General features: G+C 37.7%; 1 protein-coding gene across 13 annotated transcripts in view; it reads right to left on the bottom strand.

Moving 5' to 3' along the window:
• Window positions 1-22,223, bottom strand: part of SLC8A1 (solute carrier family 8 member A1) — a 352,695-nt gene that overhangs the window by 223,860 nt on the left and 106,612 nt on the right. The window contains exon 1 of one of the 13 annotated variants that reach the window (XM_055243281.2): window positions 100-3,460. The exons of the other annotated variants lie outside the window; for them this stretch is intronic. Coding sequence (XP_055099256.1) covers window positions 100-134 — 35 coding nt within the window. The 5' untranslated portion in view covers window positions 135-3,460. Of the gene's footprint in view, window positions 1-99; window positions 3,461-22,223 lie in introns of those variants that run through there. 13 annotated transcript variants of the gene reach the window in all.

Genomic DNA, 22,223 nt, shown 5'->3' with positions numbered 1-22,223 from the left:
GTGACTCAAAAGCACTATGTGATTAAATTTAACATATTATCCTGGTCCACATAGTCTCCCCAAGGATCAGTCCATTATTAGTAATAGTTATTCTTTCACCTTTGTCCTTGAAACATCCACTTCCCCTGTTCCATTTGATGTGATACTGTGGAGGTTTATCTCCTCTGCCTCTAATCACTCCTTATCTTCTTTCTTTTAAATTCATCTTCCTCCAACCACCACTGTGAGAACATTTCTCAAAGTTCTCCTGCAGTTTTCTCATTCTTTATATATTTCTGTCGGTAATGTCATCTGATGACTTAGCTCTTGTCATTACTTCTTGCTGGGAACCCCCCAATCTCTATTTTCAGCTCTCAATTCTCATTTTTGGTCTCATACATACATTTTCCACTGCCTCTGACAGCAGTTTAAACTAGATATCCAAAACTGCACTCTTTCTGTGGTCTCTAGGTAATCTGAAAGCACCACAGTTTGTAAGCGTGTCATCTTTCAGGTCTCTTTCATCTTCATAGCTCACACTGAATCAGTTTCCAAATTTGGTCCCAGCTTCCCAGTGACTTCCAATTTCCTCCTATTGTAGGTGATCAAAATCTCCCACCTGGACTATTGCAAGGGCTCCCATCTGATCTGCTTGCCTCCAGCTTCAGCCCCTTCAATCTGTGCTCTACACCATTACCAGTTGCCTTTTAAGAGCACAGAGTAGATTATGTCACTTGTCTACCCAAGGACTTCTAGCAACTCTAGAAAACCAGCAAGGCCCAATCCAGACACATTAATGTGTCTCTCCTGGTCCCTTATGGTTTCAACTCACGCTACTTCTCTATTTTCATCTCCTCACACTACAACCTTACACACATACACACACACACACATACACACACACACACATTGGACTATTTAAAATTCACTGAAAACAGACATAAACTTTCACTCAGCCAAACCTTTATTCCCGCATTTTCCCTTGAATGAATACTCTCATATTCTCTGGCCCATTGAAACCTTATACAACTGTTAGGTCCAACCAAATGTTATCAGTTCCAACAATCCTTCCCAGACCTCTGTCTCCACAATCTGAAGTACTATTAACTTCCTGTATTTTATGGCACTGAGTAGTTAATTTTCATGCTGCCTGTGCAACTCAATGTTCCCTTTCTGGAGGCCAACTTAATAAATTCAATACATCCTAGTGTGTTTAAATTTTTTAAATCTTTGGCCAAGGGCTGAACTTCCTCTTGCTGTTTGTTAAATGGCTATTGGAAGATCTCTTGCTAAACCTGAAAGTGTTTAAGATGTTCGACAGAATCCTCATTCACAGATGTGAGAAAGAGTAAGAGATGGGAAAAGAAAAGGATTTAAGTTACTAATGATTTTTCTTTCCAATCAGCCCTATGACATATCTTCAAAACCAGGCAAAGAATTCTCATCACTTGTCATGACGAGTCCCTTAGCAAGGATAGGGTGCTGCACATTCAAGTTCTTGTTTTAGGCTCTTGCTCCCATCCCAGGCCCTTGCTTAGGTTTAAAGTGAGAGCTTTAAGCAGAGAAGACTCCCAGGTTGCAAGTATTCCTCAATCCCACTGCATGTGATGCTGACTGGAGTCCTGGCACACTGTCATAGATCCTAGCATAAAAATAACCTGAGGTAGGATAGAGGGGAAAGAGAGGAAGGGAATTTATGACCAACCCTCTGGCTTTATTTATCACTTACCCTGGGAAAGTACTATGTAATAAAAAGGGGGGGAAAAAAAAGACAGCCAAGCTATTTAAAGAGCAGGAGCTGAAACTTCAGAAGCATAAACTAATGTTTCTAAGTAAAAGAGGGTGTGGAGCATAAAACTTTTCAAAAAGTAGATGCTAGATGCATATCTTAATAAAACTGAATTTTAAATAATATTTTTGAATGGACTATCCTACCCTATTTATTATGACTAAGGGTTATTCCCAAGACCCGTTCTAACTTCTGATCATTAAAAGGTACCATATTTTTCCATTTGCATAGTAGAGGCAGGATGATAGTTTATGTTTTTGCCTGAAGTGAGACTATTAAAGGAAACACATTAAAATGATGAGGATAAATGGTCATGTCTCATCAAGGCCAGTCCTTCCTGCCATTCTTTAAGCTGAATTCCCATAAAATTTAGTTTTACTTCTTTGAAAACTATGTGTGGTGTTGGACTAAATGTAAGAAAAGAACAAAACCAACCAGTGAATAATAAAGGCAATGTCTAAGGCTGACTACATTTGGTATATTAAAATAAAGCAGAAAGCTAGAAATACAAGAGTAGTATTCCTTTATGTTTTCTAATTAGTCATTTCTGATGTTTTCCCTGAATTTACACATCAGTCCATTATTCCAAGCAGGGACACACACACACCCATCAATAAATTACAATTATAAAGAGAGGTAATTGTCTATATACAAAATAAATGTACTACTAGTTGCTGATAGTTGCAAAGGTAAATGTGGAAATTCTCATCATTTTACCAATTACCAGCTCATAAAGGAAAAATAAAGTTAAAATATATTCTCTTGTTTGCACAGACTGCTAAATAATTGACTGATCATGATTAATCAAGTAAATTGAGGCATTCTGGAAAAATGACAAAGGGCAAGATTTACTGCCTTCGGAATCTACGGCATTTGCTAAATATAACTTGCTTGTAACTACAGACAAATATCTAATCTAATACAATCAAGTTACCTGCAAACCAGAGCCACATACAAAATTGAATGAATGAAAATGTCTCAAAAGACAATAAATACTTTCTTTTTTCCAAATGAAATAAAAATCTTATGACAGGTTCTGAGGAGTACAGGTACATGCTAGGAGCAGGCCTGCAAACAAGGGTTCAAATCTTGGCTCTAAGCCTGATTCCTCCCTAGGAAAATGAGGGTGATATTATCTATGGTATGAGATTGTTATAAGAATTTATTGAGATAATTCAGTAATTGCCGTATAGTGTGCTAAGCTTAGTGTCGGGCACATAATACATTATCAATAAATGTGTCTTATCATTACTGTTGTCATTATTTATTACCACTAATGAGAGGCTAAAAAGTGAAAAGTCTAACTAATGCTTTTAACTTCATTTTCTACAGAATATTCATAGAACCATAAAACACACACACATAATGCCTACTATATTTGGTACTTCTCTGATTCACTTCTATGACCCATTTTAATGTATATGCAACCCTATAGTAAAGAACCTTCCCAGGAGAATAAAAAAGTGCCCTTTATGTTAGCAAAATTTTATGTGAGTTAACTGCATTAAATAGGATGAGATTTGCACTAAAATTAATCATTTATTTTTCATTAGGGTGGCTTTTTATTTATTTATTATTTTTTTTTGAGATGGAGTCTCACTCTGTTGCCCAGGCTAGAGTGCAATAGTGCGACCTCGGCTCACTGCAACCTCTGCCTCCCGGGTTCAAGCGATTCTCCTGTCTTAGCCTACCGAGTAGCTGGGATTACAGGCGGCTACCACTGCGCCCATCTAATTTTTGTATTTTTAGTAGAGATGGGTTTCACCAGTTGGCCAGGCTGGTTTTGAACTCCCGACCTCAGGTGATCCACCAGCCCTGGCCTCCCAAAGTGCTGGGATTACAGGCGTGAGCCACCGTGACCGGCCTAGGATGGCTTTTCTAAATATTTTCATCTATGACAATTTTTCTTTCCATGTATTTATTTATTTTGAGACACTGAGGTTACAGTGAGCTATGATCACACTGTCTGGAGTGCAGTGGTGTGATCACAGCTCACTGTAACCTCAGACTCCTGGGCTCAAGTGATCCTCCCACCTCAGCCTCCCTAAGTGTTGGGACTATAGGCATCAGCCATAGTGCCTGGCAGTGAGTTTTCCAAATAGAGATTTACTAAAAGGCTTGTGTAGTGACTTGGCAACACTGTAAGTATTTTATTTCTAAACTTTGAATGCCTTTCTAAAGGTCACAGGCTAGGTCTATGTAATTGCCTTTACAGCACCACATGCAATTGGCTGTTTAGAAAATGCTTTTTGAGGATGGTGAAGAGCTCTGTTTTTCATTAAGTGGCTTTGAACTTCGAGACTGCAAGTCCTGACTCTGGATTTACCCTTTACTTCGCTACATAATTCAATTCAAACAGCCAAATGATATCCTCTTTCTGCAACATGTGTGGGGGCCAGGGGTGGGGGTGGAGGGCGGTGTTTCCCCTTTCTTATGTATCTTTATCCTGTGAGTTCATTTTAATGAAAGAACTCCAGTCTTCCCTCAACTTCCTTATTCTGACCTTGTGCTCTAGTACTAAGTAGTGACTCTAGGGAGAAAAAAGGCTGGTGAGCCAAAAATGGCTTAGGAACATAATTCTCTACCAAGCTGCAGAAAATAAATGACAGGGTTGGCTGAAATCCAAAGGTCAAATATATACAGGCTTTCTTATGGGAAAGGAATGTCAAACCTGTTTAAAAATCCTGTGAAGTGAGTTTATAATCCCCGACTACCAAAATTAACCATCCAGCTGAATCATTTTAATATTTCCATGAATAAAGTAGATTGATTAGCTTTTCCAGAGTTATCTGTTATCAGATAAACAAACCAATATATTTTAAATAAATACTTTTGACCCAAATGGCATGGTGGAGCACAAAATGCTTAAAAGATGCCCTCTGGACCTCCTAAGGTTTTTCATAGACTGAAAAAGTAAATTAGCTAGACTATTTGCCTTTCTGCACAATACAATACAAGCTGAAATAAATATGTAGCCTTTCCTTCCTTGGTCTTCTTTTTGAATGCTTCTGAATTATGTTAGAATTTTAGAGCTTCCAACTGGATTAAAAATTGGTTCAGCAGAATGGTAAATTATGAAAAAAAATCTCTTATAGAAAATACTTGCTGCACTCAGTTAAAAGTGTCTTTTAGGCTGGGTGCGGTGGCTCACGCCTGTAATCCCAGCACTTTGGGAGTCCAAGGCAGCTGATCACGAGGTCAGGAGACCGAGACCATCCTGGCTAACACGGTGAAACTTCGTCTCTACTAAAAATACGAAAAATGTGCTGGGTGTGATGGCACGTGCCTGTAGTCCCAGTTACTCGGGAGGTTGAGGCAGGAGAATCGCTTGAACCCGGGAGGCAAAGGTTGCAGTGGGCCGAGATCGCACCACTGCACTCCAGCCTGGGCAATAGAGTGAGACTCCGTCTCAAAAAAAAAAAAAAAAAAAAAAAAAAAAAGAAAGAAGTGTCTTTTATTCCCAAGGTAGCATAAGAATGTTGAGGTAACCAATGTTATTGGGGAAAAATCTGAAGTCTATTCATTTTATTCAAGACCTAGGTATCCCACTGAGCTTATTCTACTTTGTGGTGGAAAATATATACCTTTTTCTGTCTCTCATATGTTCTTAATAGTATAAACAAGAATAAATAAAACAATTCCAATTTTAAGAGTCTCCTTATCATTATTGTAGCATACCATCACTTGTCCCCTATTAGTTTGGAGTCAACAACCATCACACAAAAAATATCAATATGGGCTTGGCGCAGTAGCTCACACCTGTAATCCCAGCACTTTGGGAGCTAAGGCAGATGGATCACTTGAGGTCAGGAGTTTGAGACCAGCCGGACCAACATGGTGAAACCCTGTCTGTACTAAAAATACAAAATTAGCCGGACATGGTGGTGCACACCTGTAATCTCAGCTACTTGGGAGGCTGAAGCAGGAGAATCACTTGAACCTGGGAGGCAGAGGTTGCAGTGAGCCGAGATGGCACCATTGCACTTCAGCCTGTGCAACAAGAGAGAAACTCCATCTCAAAAACAACAACAAAAAATAATCAATATGCATTATCATGTATATCCATTTTGTTGCAACATCATCAACATATCTATAGAAACATAAGTGTTAGAATTAGTTAAAAGGAGCCTTAGAGACTATCCACCTGCCTTGTTTCTGAAGTAAATAAAATGAGGTTTAGAGAAGTTAGTGATTTTCTCTGCATTCCAGTCCAATGTGATGTTATCGATGGAAGAAAGAAAAAGTACCATGTACTGAATATTGTATTAGGCTTTTGATGACTTTTAGCCCAGTCAAATACTCAATGATTTAATATCAAAGGCATAACCATTTCAGTTTTATATAGACATGACTTAAGTGTAGTTTAAGGACATATATCTGGACAATGACAATATTTTTTATAGCCAGTGCATATTTTTGAAATCATACTAGAAAATGAAATGTATTAATACAATTTAGATAATATATATGTGCATTAAAATTCTTAAAAGCTTATTTTATTGGTACCAGTAATAAAATAATTATCTGTGATTCTACCGTGGAGAAGGAAGAAGGGTATGTCCTGCAATGCACTAAAAGGGCAGGAATCATGCCCTTAAAATGTCCTGAAAACATTTTTTTCAGCCATAAATATGAATAACCAAAGTTGAGGGTTACGTACTAATGGCAAAATTATCAGATCATTGATCAAAAGACGTCCCATTTTCAGGCAGGCAATACCATAATAGCAAAGCAAAGAGAAATCTAATTTGCATCTGGGACATTTAAAATAAATATATTAAAGAAGAACTGTTGAGCCAGTCCCTCGGCCATACTGCCCTCTCATTCTCAGCCTAAAACCAGTCCCTCAGCCTTTAGGGGGTGAGGGGAGCAGTAGGCTTCATGTCACCGACCACTGTCCTTGTCTTCCCCCTAACCTGTACCAAGGCCTTCAGTAAATTTGCTCATCCCTCCTTTAGCCAAAAAGCCAAAAATTCTTCATGGATCTCATTCTCCGAAGAGGTCATTAGTGCTCCCATTTTGTAAACAGCCATATTCTGAATCCCAAATGAATTTCCTTTTAAGATAAATAGATACAGAGCAATAGTTTTGGATGCGGATATAGTATAGATATATAATATCTGTATAATTATCATCCTACAACTGGCTTTCTTTTCTATTATTTTAGAAATTTAAATATTGTAAAGACAAAGCAAATAGACGTATGCCCATAAAGTTTAGCAATGTGCTCATATATTTTTCTAATTTCCTAGAATACCAAAATATGAAGAAGCACTGAAAGAAGTAACATCTACCATATATTGATGTATTTCAAATTCAGATATGGCTTCATCTGGAAAGCACACTCCCTGTAATTAAGCAAAAGTGGTTAGTCTATAACCATAATTAAATTTATATTGTGTTGCTAGGTTAAAACTGTGAATACTGTGTATAAACAGGAAAATTGGATGGGAATGACTGACTTAATAAACTAACTTCTTTTAAGAAATACAATGAACATAGCTTCCTTTCCCTTACTTGTATTTTTAAAAATCATGTGAATAATACACAAATATCTATGCTGTAATATGACAGCCCTAAAAGAACAGAAATGGGTGTTTTCCATGGCCCACAGGGACAGTCTAGGAACAGCCCTTTGCTACAAACTACATAGATCACGACACTGACAAGTGATTGAAATAAGGTAATCCTTATATTAACAGGAAATGAATGTGTTTTGAGGCTCTGTCTTTGTCAGGATTACCTGGCTCTATGTGAATACAGGCTCTTTGGGAGCCTGATCCAATTTATATCAGTGGAATGAGCCTATCGGAGAAATTCAAGAAAGAGATAAGTGAATTAAGTTTAGAAAACACTAAACTACTAATTGGTATATGAACCAAGTACTAGAAGGTGAGTGGGGAGAAAGGAAAAGTCCATGAAGTGGGTAATACTAGAGCTACACCTCAAACAAATTGGGATTTACAAGGCAGACAAGATAGGGTGGCATAGTTCCTCATGATGTCATGCCATGACTTAAAAACAAAATCCTTGCCAGTGGTGAAGAGCAAATGGCTGTTCTCTACAATGCTTCACCCCCTCCAATCTCAAGGATGACTTTGGCCATCCTAATTCCACTTTATGTGGAACCTTAAAGACATCTGAGCATCACTGGTACAGCAACTATCATACTGCATTGTAATTGTCCATCCTTCACTCGAAGGCGGGAAACATATTTATATCACACTGTACCGATGTCCAGTATATCTTATACACTCAAATGAGTAAACAAATCAATGAATGAATAAGGATTTAACCAAGACAACAAAGGCTTTGCAGGGGCCTCTCTTGCCTGCAATTCATCATAATGTTCACTAAAAATCTCAGAATATCCATCTTATACATGGTCAGGCCTGGGTACTCCTGAGAGGCCTAAACTAGTACAGAGGGCTCCTCAGGAGTTCCAGATAAATCTCATTTAACCATACTGCTCTTTTCTGAAAAAATAGTGTCACATCTCTTAGGGAGGTTATCTAACCTGACCCTTTCCCCTGGGAATCCTCCAGTCATTGGTCTAGGCTTCCTTCCTGAAGATGCCATGATAGGCTATCATAGATATAGACTGTTAAGTTCACTTTCGTTCACAAAAATACAGGCATGAACCTCTGTGTACTGCCAGCATGTTCCGTTTTAGGATACCTTAATATTTTTATTCATGTTTTCTTTTTTCATGAAAAAAATAATAAAGTCCATGGTAATATTATAGATTGTAGTGTCAAAGATGTCAGATGGAATCTTGACTCTGCCACTTTCTGTTTAACTCTGGGTGAATTAACTCCCTGAGCCACAGTTTCCTAACCTGGAAAATGGGGATAATAATGCTTACTTTATAGGGGTGGTGAATATAAAATAAGATGCACCTGGCATAATGCACCAAATTGATATTCAATAACTAGCATCCTTAAAGATGCCTAAGAAAATATGAACCTTTTTGTAATGCACTTCTAGAAGCCAACCAATTTTTCTCAACATGGTTGGAAACAAGGCAAATGTTGCTTCTTTTTACATATAAGCATGATAATTGTATAAGCATTTTAACTAATGTGCTGACTACAGTTTACAGCTGCTGTGTAAGTTCAAAAATGTCAAACACATTTTTTAAGAATGGGGGAAGTAAATAAATTCACTATTTTAAAATGGTATTTTGATATTTGTACACTAATTGTAGTATTTTCTTAGCTATAAAATTTTAGGTATGTTTATGCATCATCATAAACAGTGATATTGCTTTGTAAATATCATACTACAACTCAAGACAGCTCAATCATACAGAATAGTTTTATTTTCTCACCCGATGACCCTAAATTCTATAAACTTTAAGAAAGTACCTGATTCTACAGGGAACCCATGAAGGAAGTCAGGTAAAAAAGCAAGAAAAACAACAAACTACTCACCTCCACAGCGCACTCAGCAATGCAATGGTAGTTAGCAGATCCAACTACCAGCTACTCAATGGCACGCAATGGTATTACTTGGTATGGATTAATCTCTTTATTTTCTGTTTTGGTTTTCTCTGTATACTTTAACCACAATCTCCTAAACATTTCCCCCTACGTTTCCATTCCATTTATTTTTCTTGTGAGTTATACTCCTGTATTCCTACTTATGTCCCTAGGAAAATGCAAAATAATTCCTTCTATTCATGGAGAAATATACTATCCTGATGATTCTAGGAAGTTTTCTTATTTCAGTTATTGTACATCTTCCAAAGTACAGGATAAACATTACATTCCTTGGTTCTTCTTTTTCACTGTCAGTTCTACCTACTATTTAATAATACTAAATCATGTAAGTTAGATGTCTTACTAGTATTTAGTTCAAAAAGTCATTTTGAGGTGTGAATGTAGAGGAAAGGGTGTTGAGGCAGAGAGAGAGAGACAGCAATATGGACGACGTCACCCAGCTCAGGAAGCAAAGCCAGCATCTGAACTTAGGAAATAATGAGGCTCTGAAAGTGCTCTGTCTTAAGTTTCTCTCTATCTCTCTCTCTCTCCCCCTCCCTCTATCCAATAAGGCAACAATTCAGCCAGTAACAATCTTAGTGGGGTAGCATCATGCATCTTTTTCAGAAGACAGAGATCTTCAAGGATTCATAGCAACAGAAGCCTGGACATCCTGCCTGTAAGACAAGTCTTGACATATATCAAAAGAAATTTGGCACCTGGTTTTACTAATCTGTAAACAAAAACAAACAACAGTGTGTGTATATATGTGTGCATGTATACATACATGTGTGTGACTGTGTGTGTATGCATTAAAGCTTCTTTTCTATAACTGGGTAATAGGGAATGAATACCAGCTATTCTGAGAACTCTGAGCCTGCTGATTGAAGATTACTCTGAGATAAAATGCAGCACAAGTCAACCCTCCTGGCCCACAAACCATAGTCTTTGATTTTATTTCTGCTCTGTAAACAACCTCATATGGCATCAGACCCTACTGAAATCATTCAACAAATATAAGTCAATGATTACTGAGACTAAGCAAAAGTAACAAGACTATGTTTTTCATCCATAAGTGACAACAAAAAAAGTTGCATCATAAAGAAGTCACTAGGGATGATTCTTCCTTTGAAATTAGATGGCAATTATCTTCCATAATTGGATTTTCTTCTTTTAGAAATTTCCTAATAGATCCTGAAAGGTATCACATGTATTACAGGAATTCAGTAAAATGCTGCATTAATTACACATAGCTGTGACTTGAAATATTTGAAAACAGTATGCTATATCTTATATGTATCAGAATAACTAAACTAAAAATCAGAAATTAAAATTTAAGTTACAAATTAGCATATGATCTGCTAGCGTTTCTCCAAGCCAGAGACAGTGAACTTCCCTGGAAAGCAAAGTGTTGGCGTCAGATGATGGGCTGCTCTGTGCTATTGTGTCAATAAAAAGACAACCCACAACTCAGATCACATAAACCTAGGATCTGTCTGATTTTCAAGAATGAAGATGATTGATATTACTAAACAAATACCCACTATGTGCCTCTGGCTTCTTCTCTCATGTTTCTTTTAGTTCTTAGTGAGCACTGAAATGATAGGTTATTCATTCCTAAGATATCATTATCTGTAGCAACCACTGTCTTGCAGCCTGCACATGCTTCATGTCAGATCAGAGTATTCTGTTTAAAGATGACCAGTGATTAGATAAAGGTAATGTGCCTTCTCTCATTACATCTCATCTAGATAGCGCAGGAGGAAAGGATATCAGAAGGCAGCAGCACTGTGAGCCTCTCTCACGAGCTGAGGCAATCCAGTTACAGAGAAGTTGAGGGCTCTCTAAAGTGAGGCAGTGCCAGGAATCACTTTACCATTTTTATGTACACTTGGTTTTAGAACTTGTTCTAGAAACATATATTTTACCATTTTCACTGTACCAGATTGTAAAAAGATATTAACTGAAGTACAAAGTAAATAAGTATATACATGTATGAAAAACTGCTCAGTAAATATTAACCGAATAATATAGGTTATGAAATAGAATGCAATTTATGATTCCATTGTGAATATCACCAATGAATGTCTGACACATGCATAGGAAAATTTGATTAAGTTCCCGGTTCTTAGTGATGGATTGAGGTAAGGGAGTATGAGTTGGGCATTGTGAAATACTTTCAATTTCTAAGATGTATCTAAATAGATGGATGGATAGAAAGACAGACAGATGTTACTTTGTAACTATAAAAATCATGAACATACATCATTATGCAGAAAACAAATATTCAAAATACAATGTATCCTACTGCATACCTATTGTGTATACTTTCACAAATTCAGGTGACAAAGCTAGGTCAATCAAGCACAATGTATTTCATCACTGCATGACTTTTCAGAGCTCTTAATGTGTACTGTGGATGTCCACTGACTATAAGTAGTCATATGAGGCAGAATACAAATGTTCATATGCAAAAAAAACCAAAAACTCCCAATGGTCACTGTAGCTCATATCCTCATTAAAATTTGACCATTTTTCTTTTAAGTCAAGATATATTGCATGCTCTTTGGAGATTAAAAATGGTGGTTTGTGATTTTGATCACCATGGAACCTCTGAAAACCATAAGAAACATGTCTATTTCAAACTTCTGGTCCTATTTCTGTGAGTTGATTTGGCAAGCTGGTCAAGAAGGGAGTCAAGTCCAGGTACGGTGGCTCATGCCTGTAATTCCAGCACTTTGGGAGGCCAAGGCAGGTGGATCACTTGAGGTCAGGAGTTTGAGACCAGCCTGGCCAACATGGTGAACTCTCATCTCTACTAAAAATACAAAAATTAGCTGGGCATGGTGGCTGGCACCTGTAATCCCAGCTACTCAGGAGGCTGAGGCAAAAGAATTGCTTGAACCTGGGAGGTGGAGGCTGAAGTGAGCTGAGATCGTGCCACTGCACTCCAGCCTGGGCAACAGAGCAAGACTCCTTAAAAAGAAGAAGAAGGGAGAAAGGGAGTTGGGGGACTAGGCATATCAAACACAGTTACCCATGCCCTTTCCAGGTTTAGGGTTAGGATTTTTGATACAGAACTCTCTTATCAGAAGGAGAGCCCCACAATGCTCAGGATTTTCAGAGTTTAATTCTTAAGTCTGGCCTGGGCGAATCCATTTCTTGCTAAATCGAAAGCTTGGTGTGCGAGTAAGGAAAGTGGAAATTCATCATGCAGGTAAGCCTTAGAGGCCTGAGGGTAAGAAAAAGTTTGAAGGAGTTATTTCAGAGACAATGAGAGAGCACGCACCCCTCTCTCTACCCAAATACACTGGAGAATTGTTCTAAAGGCTTTGATTCCTACACAAATATATATTCCCATGAGAGAGTTAACCTTTTGAGCTGTTATCGGTCATTTCAAAACCTACTATGAATTGATTTATGAGATCCATAGTGGAGAAAGCATTTGAAGGAATGGATGCTTAAGAGTAGAAAGGAATGGAGTAGTAGAGAGAAGAGGGGTTTTGTTTCCCAACCAGAAAGTGACTCACCCTATTGCCTTGTTTGGTGCGTACTAGCTTTGCTTTGTGTACTCCCTGGCTCTCTGTGCCTTATTTTTTTTACATACAGGAGGGTGAGAGTGAAAATTAGCTGCCTTCGTGAAACAAGTCAATTCATCTTCAGAAAAAAATCTCAAAGAGCACTAATGAGCATTTTCAAACATATGTCTCAAATTTGGGTAAGTAAGTAAATAAGTAAATAAATAAAGCAAATGGTAGTGGCTAAAAACAGCTGTCTTCTTACTTGGCCCTGACTAACTTCTAGTTAGAACCATAACACCATGACTCATTGAAACTATTATGGAGTCTAAATCGAGTAAATGAGATAGTAGTTCTGGGCATCTTTGCAGGTTACTCTATAAAATGAAAGAGTTCCTTCTGTGGCTTTGTTGATTTTGCAGGGTCTTTCCTTGGCCTGCCTTCTATGCATTAAGGATCTTTTTGCTAGCAAAAATGTTTTATTGTTTTCAAAATATGAAACAAATCATGCTTTTTTGAAAGTTTCTTAATTACCCTAAGCCTCACTTCTTTCAATGTAAAAATTGCGGTTAATGTACCTGCTTCTCAAGGTTGTTTTCAAGATTATATAAACGTGTATGAATTCATGCTTTTAAACTCTGGGGTTCTACAAAAACTATTATTAGTTATATTGGTTTTTTGCGGACTTATAACATTCACAAGACGATAGTGATAATGGGTCAAATTCCATTGCATGGACCATCAAGGAAGGACATTAATTCTTGTATTTGAAGTAGATTTACCTTTAAGCAAATCCTTCCAAAATTATGTATTCTATCTGCCTGGAGTATGGATACCGCTTAGGAAATTAAGAGAAAGTATTTAAAATCTTATTAAAAAGTAGGTAGCATGTCCTTTCAGCATCATATGGGAGCTATAGACCTAATCAAAGGTTATTTAGTTACTTAGAGACGGTGTATTTTGTTTGATTCACTTTATTATTGTAAAGGTCCAAGAGTTAGTAAAGTTTCTTGTTAACCTAGTGAAATTTGCCTGGTAGAGATACAAATAATTTTTGTGCAGTTGAAAAGATAACCCCAAGGGTTTCAGTTTATGGCCCTGTAGATATTAACTACTCATATCTGACACTGTAATCTTATTATAAGATTTATTAAATGGCCTATATATACTTAGCTCTGCAAATGCTCTTTAAACTGTCCTTACCATCTTACTGGAGCTCTAACTAATAAATGAATAAACTATTTGACATTTGTTCATTTGATGTAGGCAAATCACATTTTTAATGTTTTAAAAACTATATTAACAGTGGTACAGAAATTTTGTTGTTGTAGAGATAATTATAGTGGGATTTGTTAGATGGTAGAATATATTCTGATATTGAAAAGAATAGTAGTAAAAAGTAAATGGGAAGAAAGATGGACAAGTAAGTAGTTAGAAACAAAGAGTTTCTGGAAATTTTAAATTAACAATGTTAAAATTTGCTTTCTTTCTATTTCCCCCAGGGGTCAACATGCTGTTAGATAGTTTATGGTGACAAGGAAGTTAGGGAATTTATTTAAAAAGTGGATCCTTCTAATAACTGGAATATACACTATTGCCATTGTATTCAACGATACTAAGGTCTCACAGAATAAACTTCAAGGTGCATTGCCATTTACTTGCACTTTATATCTCAGATGATGGAGACCCAGAGAATCTTGGTTGTTACTAAAGAGATCACTCACTGCAAATATGAACAAACATGAACTAAAATAGACTATTCGGGGTTCTTGATACTGTGTTAAACGTACTGATCACTTTAAGATTTATAACTGGGTAAAATGTGTCTGCACAGAGGTCCCTCACGGTGTGCAATAAGAGACAGTAACCACGATTCCAGTCATAATCTGAAATCGTTGCATAAGCTTAAACTTAAACTTTCAGAATCTCATTTTAATTATGAGTAAAATGAGGATATTGGAATAAATTATTTTTTTTTCTTTTTTGGGTGATATTCTATACAAAAAAAGGAAGACAAAAGATATATGATTCAATGTAAAACTTGGGCAACAATTACTTAAAAAGGGAAGCAGAGTAACATACAGTACAGCCTCTAAGAGTTTTTGCTGTGAATACATCTTTTAAACTCTGTTTAATTATGCATTTTCTCAATTTTATTTGGCCCATAGGATAACTCACTTCCACCCTGTCTTTTCTTGCCCATCACCTATAAACATATCTATGAACATCACCATGAACTTAAAACTCAAGTTGTCAGTAACTCTTTGGGAACTTCTGGATTAATCATCTCTGAGGTCATTTGGAATTCTAACATCCTATTATCACTTGGCTAACATCACAAATTACCCTGAATTTACTTAGCACTTACTATTTGTAAGGCACTGTTCTATTCACTTAAAAGTGTCAACCTATTGAGATCAGGTGACAGTGCTGGAGCTCATGAATGTCAGCCTTGTATGTATTAGTGTCCGTAAGATTAAATATCTGTGCCATACAAAATTGTTCCTGGTAATTATGCAAATGTGGCTACAATTTTTTTAAAGCACAGATTATTATAAATTAAATACAGACATATCACAAGTTCTGTAATGTAAAGGATAAAGATGTTCATGACAGATTGAGAAAAATAGGAATGGGAAATATAGTTTGAAAATTACATTGGGAAATGTATTTATTTTCAAACTACTGTACTTGTAATTTGGAATCAAAGGCTAGCTCTAAACTTCTGCTAATGATTGGATGAGTCTCACAAATATCCTTTTCCATTTTTTATAATAAAATTTTTAAGTGACTATAACGTACAAATCCATTCAATAATCAATTAAAGGTCAAACTACATGCCAGTACCCGTGTCAGGAACAGGGATAGAGATCTCAGAAAGTTCACAGCTTTATGAGAAAGAGTGTGTGTACAATGGCAATATAATGAATTAGCAGTATGGCAGCCAGACGATGGGAAAGATGGTCAAGGAAAGCTTCCAGGGAAAATAAGTGAGGCCATAGAGAAGTCATTTTCTGAGTAAGAAGGAGGTCAGCTGAGGGCATGGCATGAAAAACATATTCCACTAGAACTATTTAAAATATCAAGATGTCAACAGCAAAGAATCTAAGTTAACTCCTTTTTCCTGAGACAATGCAAAGAAAGAGGCTCTGCTGATTTCATGCACTATTTGTCTGGGATTTTTTTGCATTATTCTTTTAAGGTGTCAAGCACTGGGTCTATGACAATGTAGATGAAGGAACATGCTTTGAAGGGAGAGATTCAGCCTAAACTTGTAAAGGACTTCTGTCCAACCCACTCGCTGTCCCTACAGACACATAAAGAAAGGGACAAGAAACCAGATTACCCCAGGTGTGTACTACAAACATACAATAGTGGCTTTGGTTCTGGGAAAGTTCATCTTTGAGTAAGACACCCAGACTCACTGTTTATTTTAATGTAAACTATTAGAGAGAAAAATGTGTGGGAGGAATGTACTCAAAAAGCATCTGTTGAGAATAACCAGTCCTATGAAGTAATATTTAAATGCTGTGAAAAAAAATTCACAGAGCTTCAGGTCTCCCATTGCCCTTAGTCTTCATCAATCTATTCCTATGTACACAAGTTTAAAATGTTGAGGACAGCCCTCCTAGGAAGCTCTCACTCAGAATTGGCATTAGGTCCTGTACCTAGCAGCATCTGAATTCCCAGACTAATCTTAAGAATTCATGGACCTGATACTCAAAACTGAACATTCAGCATGGTAATCACATGAGATCACAGGGTACATATACTTCCCCACCCAATCTCTCTTCCTCTCACACCCACATTAGGAACATACTGCACAGGTCAGGATGGACAAATTCTAGAGGACTCTGGGAATCATCTTCCGTATTTTGTTTGTCTCTTTGTTTTCAAAAAGTGACAAGAGGTTATAAGCCATGGATTTTCTAATTTTATAACTGGTTAAGTCCAAGCTTGGAATGCCAAGAGTCTTCATTCTCATTTTTCCAGTCCTGTTTGCTACTCCAGAGTCAAGAAACTCTGTACGTGGTGGTTGCTTACGATAGGAGTGAAGGGTAGATGTTTTGACACTCCATCCCCTGTGGCCACAATCAAAGCATAGCAAGAAATTCCACTAGGGGCCCTGCTGCTCCTCTCACTATACTCCTACCTCATCAATAACAACATCTGTATTTAGTAATAAACATGCTAGGAAAATGTTAAAGTGCTTCATAAATTATATTTCCATTTATTTGCAAAGAAAATTGAAGTGTGATAGGGTAGAAAACATGTTTTATACCACATGTAGGGAAGCAGTCAGAAGATTCATGTGAGCAACATGGCCCAAGGAGATTGTCAGAACAAAAAAATCATACCATTAAGAACATGAAAGATTCTACCTTTCAACTCTGAGATGGACAGGGCCACTGATTTATTCCCAGAGTTGTTAATAAATGAATAAAAAAAAGAAACAGCAAATTTGTGGTAAAGTATCCCTGACTCTGAGCCAATATGCTTTATAATGACCAGAAAATCTGCATTTTGAAAACCCTCTATGCAGCCATAGAAAAGAATAAGTTCATGTCATTTGCAGGGACACTGATGAAGCTGGAAACCATCATTCTCAGCCAACTAACACAGGAACAGAAAACCAAACGCTGCATGTTCTCAGTCATAAGTGGGAGTTGAAGAATGAGAACACATGGACACAGGGAGGGGAACATCACACACTGGGCCCTGTCAGGCAGTGGAGGGCAAGGGGAGGGAGAGCATTAGGACAAATAACTAATGCACGCGGGGCTTAAAACCTAGATTACAGGTTCATAGGTGCAGCAAACCACCATGGGACATGTATACCTATGAAGCAAACCTGCACATTCTGCACATGTATTCCCAGAACTTAAAGTAAAATTAAAACAAATAAACACACTCATCAACATGTAACAGTTAAAAAAAAAAAAAAAAAGAAAGAAAAAGAAAACCCTCAAGTTTCCTGTGGTCCTCTCACCACACTGCTCAGAACCAGAAAGAGTTTAAGACTCTGAATGGATTCATTTCTTAGAAAGCCTGGCTGTACATCTCTATATTTAGGGTTGATTTCTTTTATTGCACACAGTAAGAAGTTGATGGGAGGAGTGACGAGATGACTGAGACTCCCCTTTCCTAAGCTTTTCTTGCCTTTGTAGAGTTGTAATGGGCAATTTCTTACCATATAATGAGAAAACAGACTCGAATCCATTCTACTCAAAGTGGACTGGCATCCCTGGGACTTGTTAGAAATATATATGCTAGGGCTCTACCTCATACTTAGTGAATTAGCATCTCCGGGCACAGGACTCAACATTAAGTGTTGTGATCAGCACTGCTTTATGGCTATAGCACCATTCCTCCTAGGACCATGCTGCCGTCAGAGTTATTTTGACCCTCTCTGGGAAGACAGCAAGCCTAAGTCAAGGTTTTACTCTATTCCACAAGAGCTTGTTCTCTAATGGAATTTACAAGTCTGGCCTTTCAAGTACAGTCCCAAAAACGGAATGCAAGACACAGGAAGGCAGAGAGGGGAAAAAGTCTGAGTGCCAAACACAGAAGAATGACCTCTATGGCTAAATTGTTTTGTCTGCATCCTGTCTAAAGGCACCAAAATTTACAGAGAATAAACTAAGGGAAAGGGAAAAAAGTCTTGTAGCTCAATGATCTTTCTAGTTTGGAATAATTTTAAATTGAGCAATAATCTGAGCATATTTTCAGCCAGCATCTGTCTGTGTTCCACTTAGTTTCAGTCTGACTTTTACTCCCCTGGGTAATCAGCCCACACACAAGCAGGTTAGGAATGAAAAAAATAAAATAAAATAAACCCCGCTTATTTCATTTTCTGTTTCCCACATCTCCTTTTGCATATACATCAAAGTACAGCATGTGACAGGAATGCTTCCATAGCACCAAGGCAATAGATGGCACTTTCTGTAGAAGGTTGGTGTGTCTTCTGTGCCTAGGTTCAAATTTTGGCTTTGCTATTTACTGGCTATTTGAAATGTGGTGACTTACTCTCTGTAGCCTGTTGCCCAGGCTAGAGTGCAGTGGTGCGATTGTAGCTCACTGCAACCTCAAACTACTGGCCTCAAACGATCATTCCCACGTTGGCCTCCCAAAGTGCTAGGATTACAAGGGTGAAGCACCATCCTGGGCCCCTTGCTTCTCCTAAACTATCAACCTAACCATGTAAAAGGCAGAATCCCTTTAAGAACCTCATATGCCATGCTCCTTCCCATCACAGGGCCTTTGCATGTACTATCATAGAAGTCAGCATAGAAAGAAGAGAATCCAGGCTTCAGAACCAGACAGCTTGGGCTCAATGCCTGGCTTCAGCCTTGCTGTGTATATGACATACAAGTTACTTAGTTATCCCCTCTGACCCTCAGTTCCCATATCTGCAAAATAAGCATAATACCCATTTCACAGAGGTGTTGGGAATATTCCATGAGAAAATCCATAATTTACCTTTAGTGATACTAAGACTCCTAATTGTCTATAACATCTATTGGCTTTAATCGAATGTTGTACTAACAATTTTAAAATAAAAGTAATGAAATACTTTCGAAGCATTGTGTATTTATGACTTGAAACAAAGTCCAAGTTTTGCTGGCCAAAGAAAGAGATCTTTAGTGATTAATCCTGAATTTAAAGCAAGATTTCTCTAATTTCAAAGTCCATATATTTTCACCTTGAAATCAACCATATCATTAATAACAAAGATAAGAAGATAAAACAAAACAATGGCTTACGGTCCACACATTCTTTTCTGTCTAAGATGGCCCACTTGAAATTACAAGCAATTTAAATTAGAATTTTAAAAACATATTCTCAGGTTTTAAAAAATCAGCTGTATTTGCTCCAGTGCTTCTATATTTACTGAAGGAAGGAGGTCAGTAATTTGGGAGTCACAGAGAAGCTGAAGTGTGTTTCCTTCTTAATTTTTACATGGGCAAGCTGAAGTGTGTTTCCTTCTTAATTTTTACATGGGCTGAAATGTTTTCAAGGGCTGGAAGACGGCATGGTGACAGGAAGACAATGTGATGTGCAGGGAGAAGTTTGAACTGCACATGAAGAAATCTGAGTTCAAACTGCAGTTCCCACCAGCTGGAATCCACCGGGCAAGTCATTTAATTGCTCTGAAGATACAACCACCTCCTCTCAAAATGAGGGGTTGGCTTAGCTGACTGCACAGGCTCCTTCCAGCTTTATATTTTGCTGGTCTTGAGAATTGTTAGGGAGGATCAAAGTGACTCTAAAAAGAGAAGATCAGATCTCCTATCCCATCAAAGAACCTATCTATCGTTTCAGACATTTTAAATGCCAAACCCATACATCTAATAAAAAGGCTTTTTTTCTGAACTCTGGTATTTAAAATGTATAACTTCAAGAAAAAGATAAATCTGCCCAAGAAACATATGACACAAATATAATGCATTTTATCAGCATATGTTCCATCCTTAGTGGTCACTTTTATTAGAGATTTAGGCTGAGCCAGGGTTGGCTGCATTCTCAGAAGTATGGGGATGGCTCTTGCAGAAACTCTGCACTCTGGGGTCTCAGGGCAGCTAGTGCTAAAATGTGACCAGAAAGAGTGAGGACATGAAGAGTGCCATGTCTTGCCCTTAATGACTCTTGGTGGTTTCACCAGAAAGACAGAGGGAAGCGGTATTCAGTCTGCAGGAAAGAAGTGGGTCAATCTCCCCACAGTCATAACACATGCATCACAGTCCTCTTATGCTTTCATCTGTCAGGAACAGGACTTCATGTTGTTGTTATACTTTGACCTAATGAAGAGAAAAATGGCTCAGAATAAATGAATCTTTCCACTAATAAATGATTTCTTAATTTCGTGGTGCCGTGGGCTTTTCTGAGAATCTGAGGAATATGGCTCTTCTTCTCCCACAAAATACACATAAGCACAAAATTGTGCACAGAGCTTCAAGGGCTTCCTAGACTCCTTCATGCCCATTCTCATTCTTCAGGGGCTAACAGGGTAAGAATCCTTCACCTAAATGAAGGAAAATTAAGTGTTTATGAAAATAGACACAATTTGAGCACATCACACACGTGGTATAAGCCTGTTTTTCTATCAAATATGTCAAGTCTGAAAAAAACCGAAGCCACGTCTTAATCAAATTTGTAGTCTCAGCAGCACGGTGCCCTGCTCATTGGTTACAGTCAACACTTTGAATCATGGTCATTGAGGAAAGACAGAGTGGGCAGGAAGAGAAAGAGGCAAGGAAAAGCAATGATTTAAGGATTTCTGTGGAAAATGTTATTTCAAAAAAATACTTCTGAGGTTAAAGGGAAGCAAAATAAAAGACTTTATACTCACAAGTGAAGTCAGAGAGACACAAATATGAATACTGCTACTTCCTCACAGCAGCTAATTGACCTTGGGTAAGTTCCTCTCTGCACCTCAGCTGTTTTCTCTGTGAAATGGGGTTAATAAGAGTATATACCTCACAGGGTTATTGTGAGCTTGAAGGAGCTAATAGTTGAAAAGCATTTAGCACAGTGCCTGGCATGTAAGAAGTGTTCAGTAAGTGAGGTATTTATCAAGAATCAAAAGCTGTGGCCTACTTCCCGAGACTAAACCAGGAAGCAGTTGAATCTCTGAATAGACCAATAACAGGTTATGAAATTGTGGCAATAATCAATATCTTACCAACCAAAAAGAGTCTAGGACCAGATGGATTCGCAGCCGAATTCTACCAGAGGTACAAGGAGGAACTGGTACCATTCCTTCTGAAACTATTCCAATCAATAGAAAAAGAGGGAATCCTCCCTAACTCATTTTATGAGGCCAGCATCATCCTGATACCAAAGCCTGGCAGAGACACAACTAAAAAAGAGAATTTTAGACCAATATCCTTGATGAACATTGATGCAAAAATTCTCAATAAAATACTGGCAAACCGAATCCAGCAGCACATCAAAAAGCTTATCCACCATGATCAAGTGGGCTTCATCCCTGGGATGCAAGGCTGGTTCAACATACGCAAATCAATAAATGTAATCCAGCATATAAACAGAACCAAAGACAAAAACCACATGATTATCTCAATGGATGCAGAAAAGGCCTTTGACAAAATTCAACAACCCTTCATGCTAAAAACTCTCAATAAATTAGGTATTGATGGGATGTATCTCAAAATAATAAGAGCTATCTATGACAAACCCACAGCCAACATCATACTGAATGGGCAAAAACTGGAAGCATTCCCTTTGAAAACTGGCAAAAGACAGGGATGCCCTCTCTCACCACTCCTATTGAACATAGTGCTGGAAGTTCTGGCCAGGGCAATTAGGCAGGAGAAGGAAATAAAGGGTATTCAATTAGGAAAACAGGAAGTCAAACTGTCCCTGTTTGCAGATGACATGATTGTATATCTAGAAAACCCCATTGTCTTAGCCCCAAATCTCCTTAAGCTGATAAGC

This window comes from Symphalangus syndactylus, chromosome 14 (assembly GCF_028878055.3).
Source record: "Symphalangus syndactylus isolate Jambi chromosome 14, NHGRI_mSymSyn1-v2.1_pri, whole genome shotgun sequence".
In the NCBI taxonomy this organism is placed as follows: domain Eukaryota; kingdom Metazoa; phylum Chordata; class Mammalia; order Primates; family Hylobatidae; genus Symphalangus; species Symphalangus syndactylus.
This window is presented reverse-complemented; position numbering and strand designations above follow the sequence as displayed.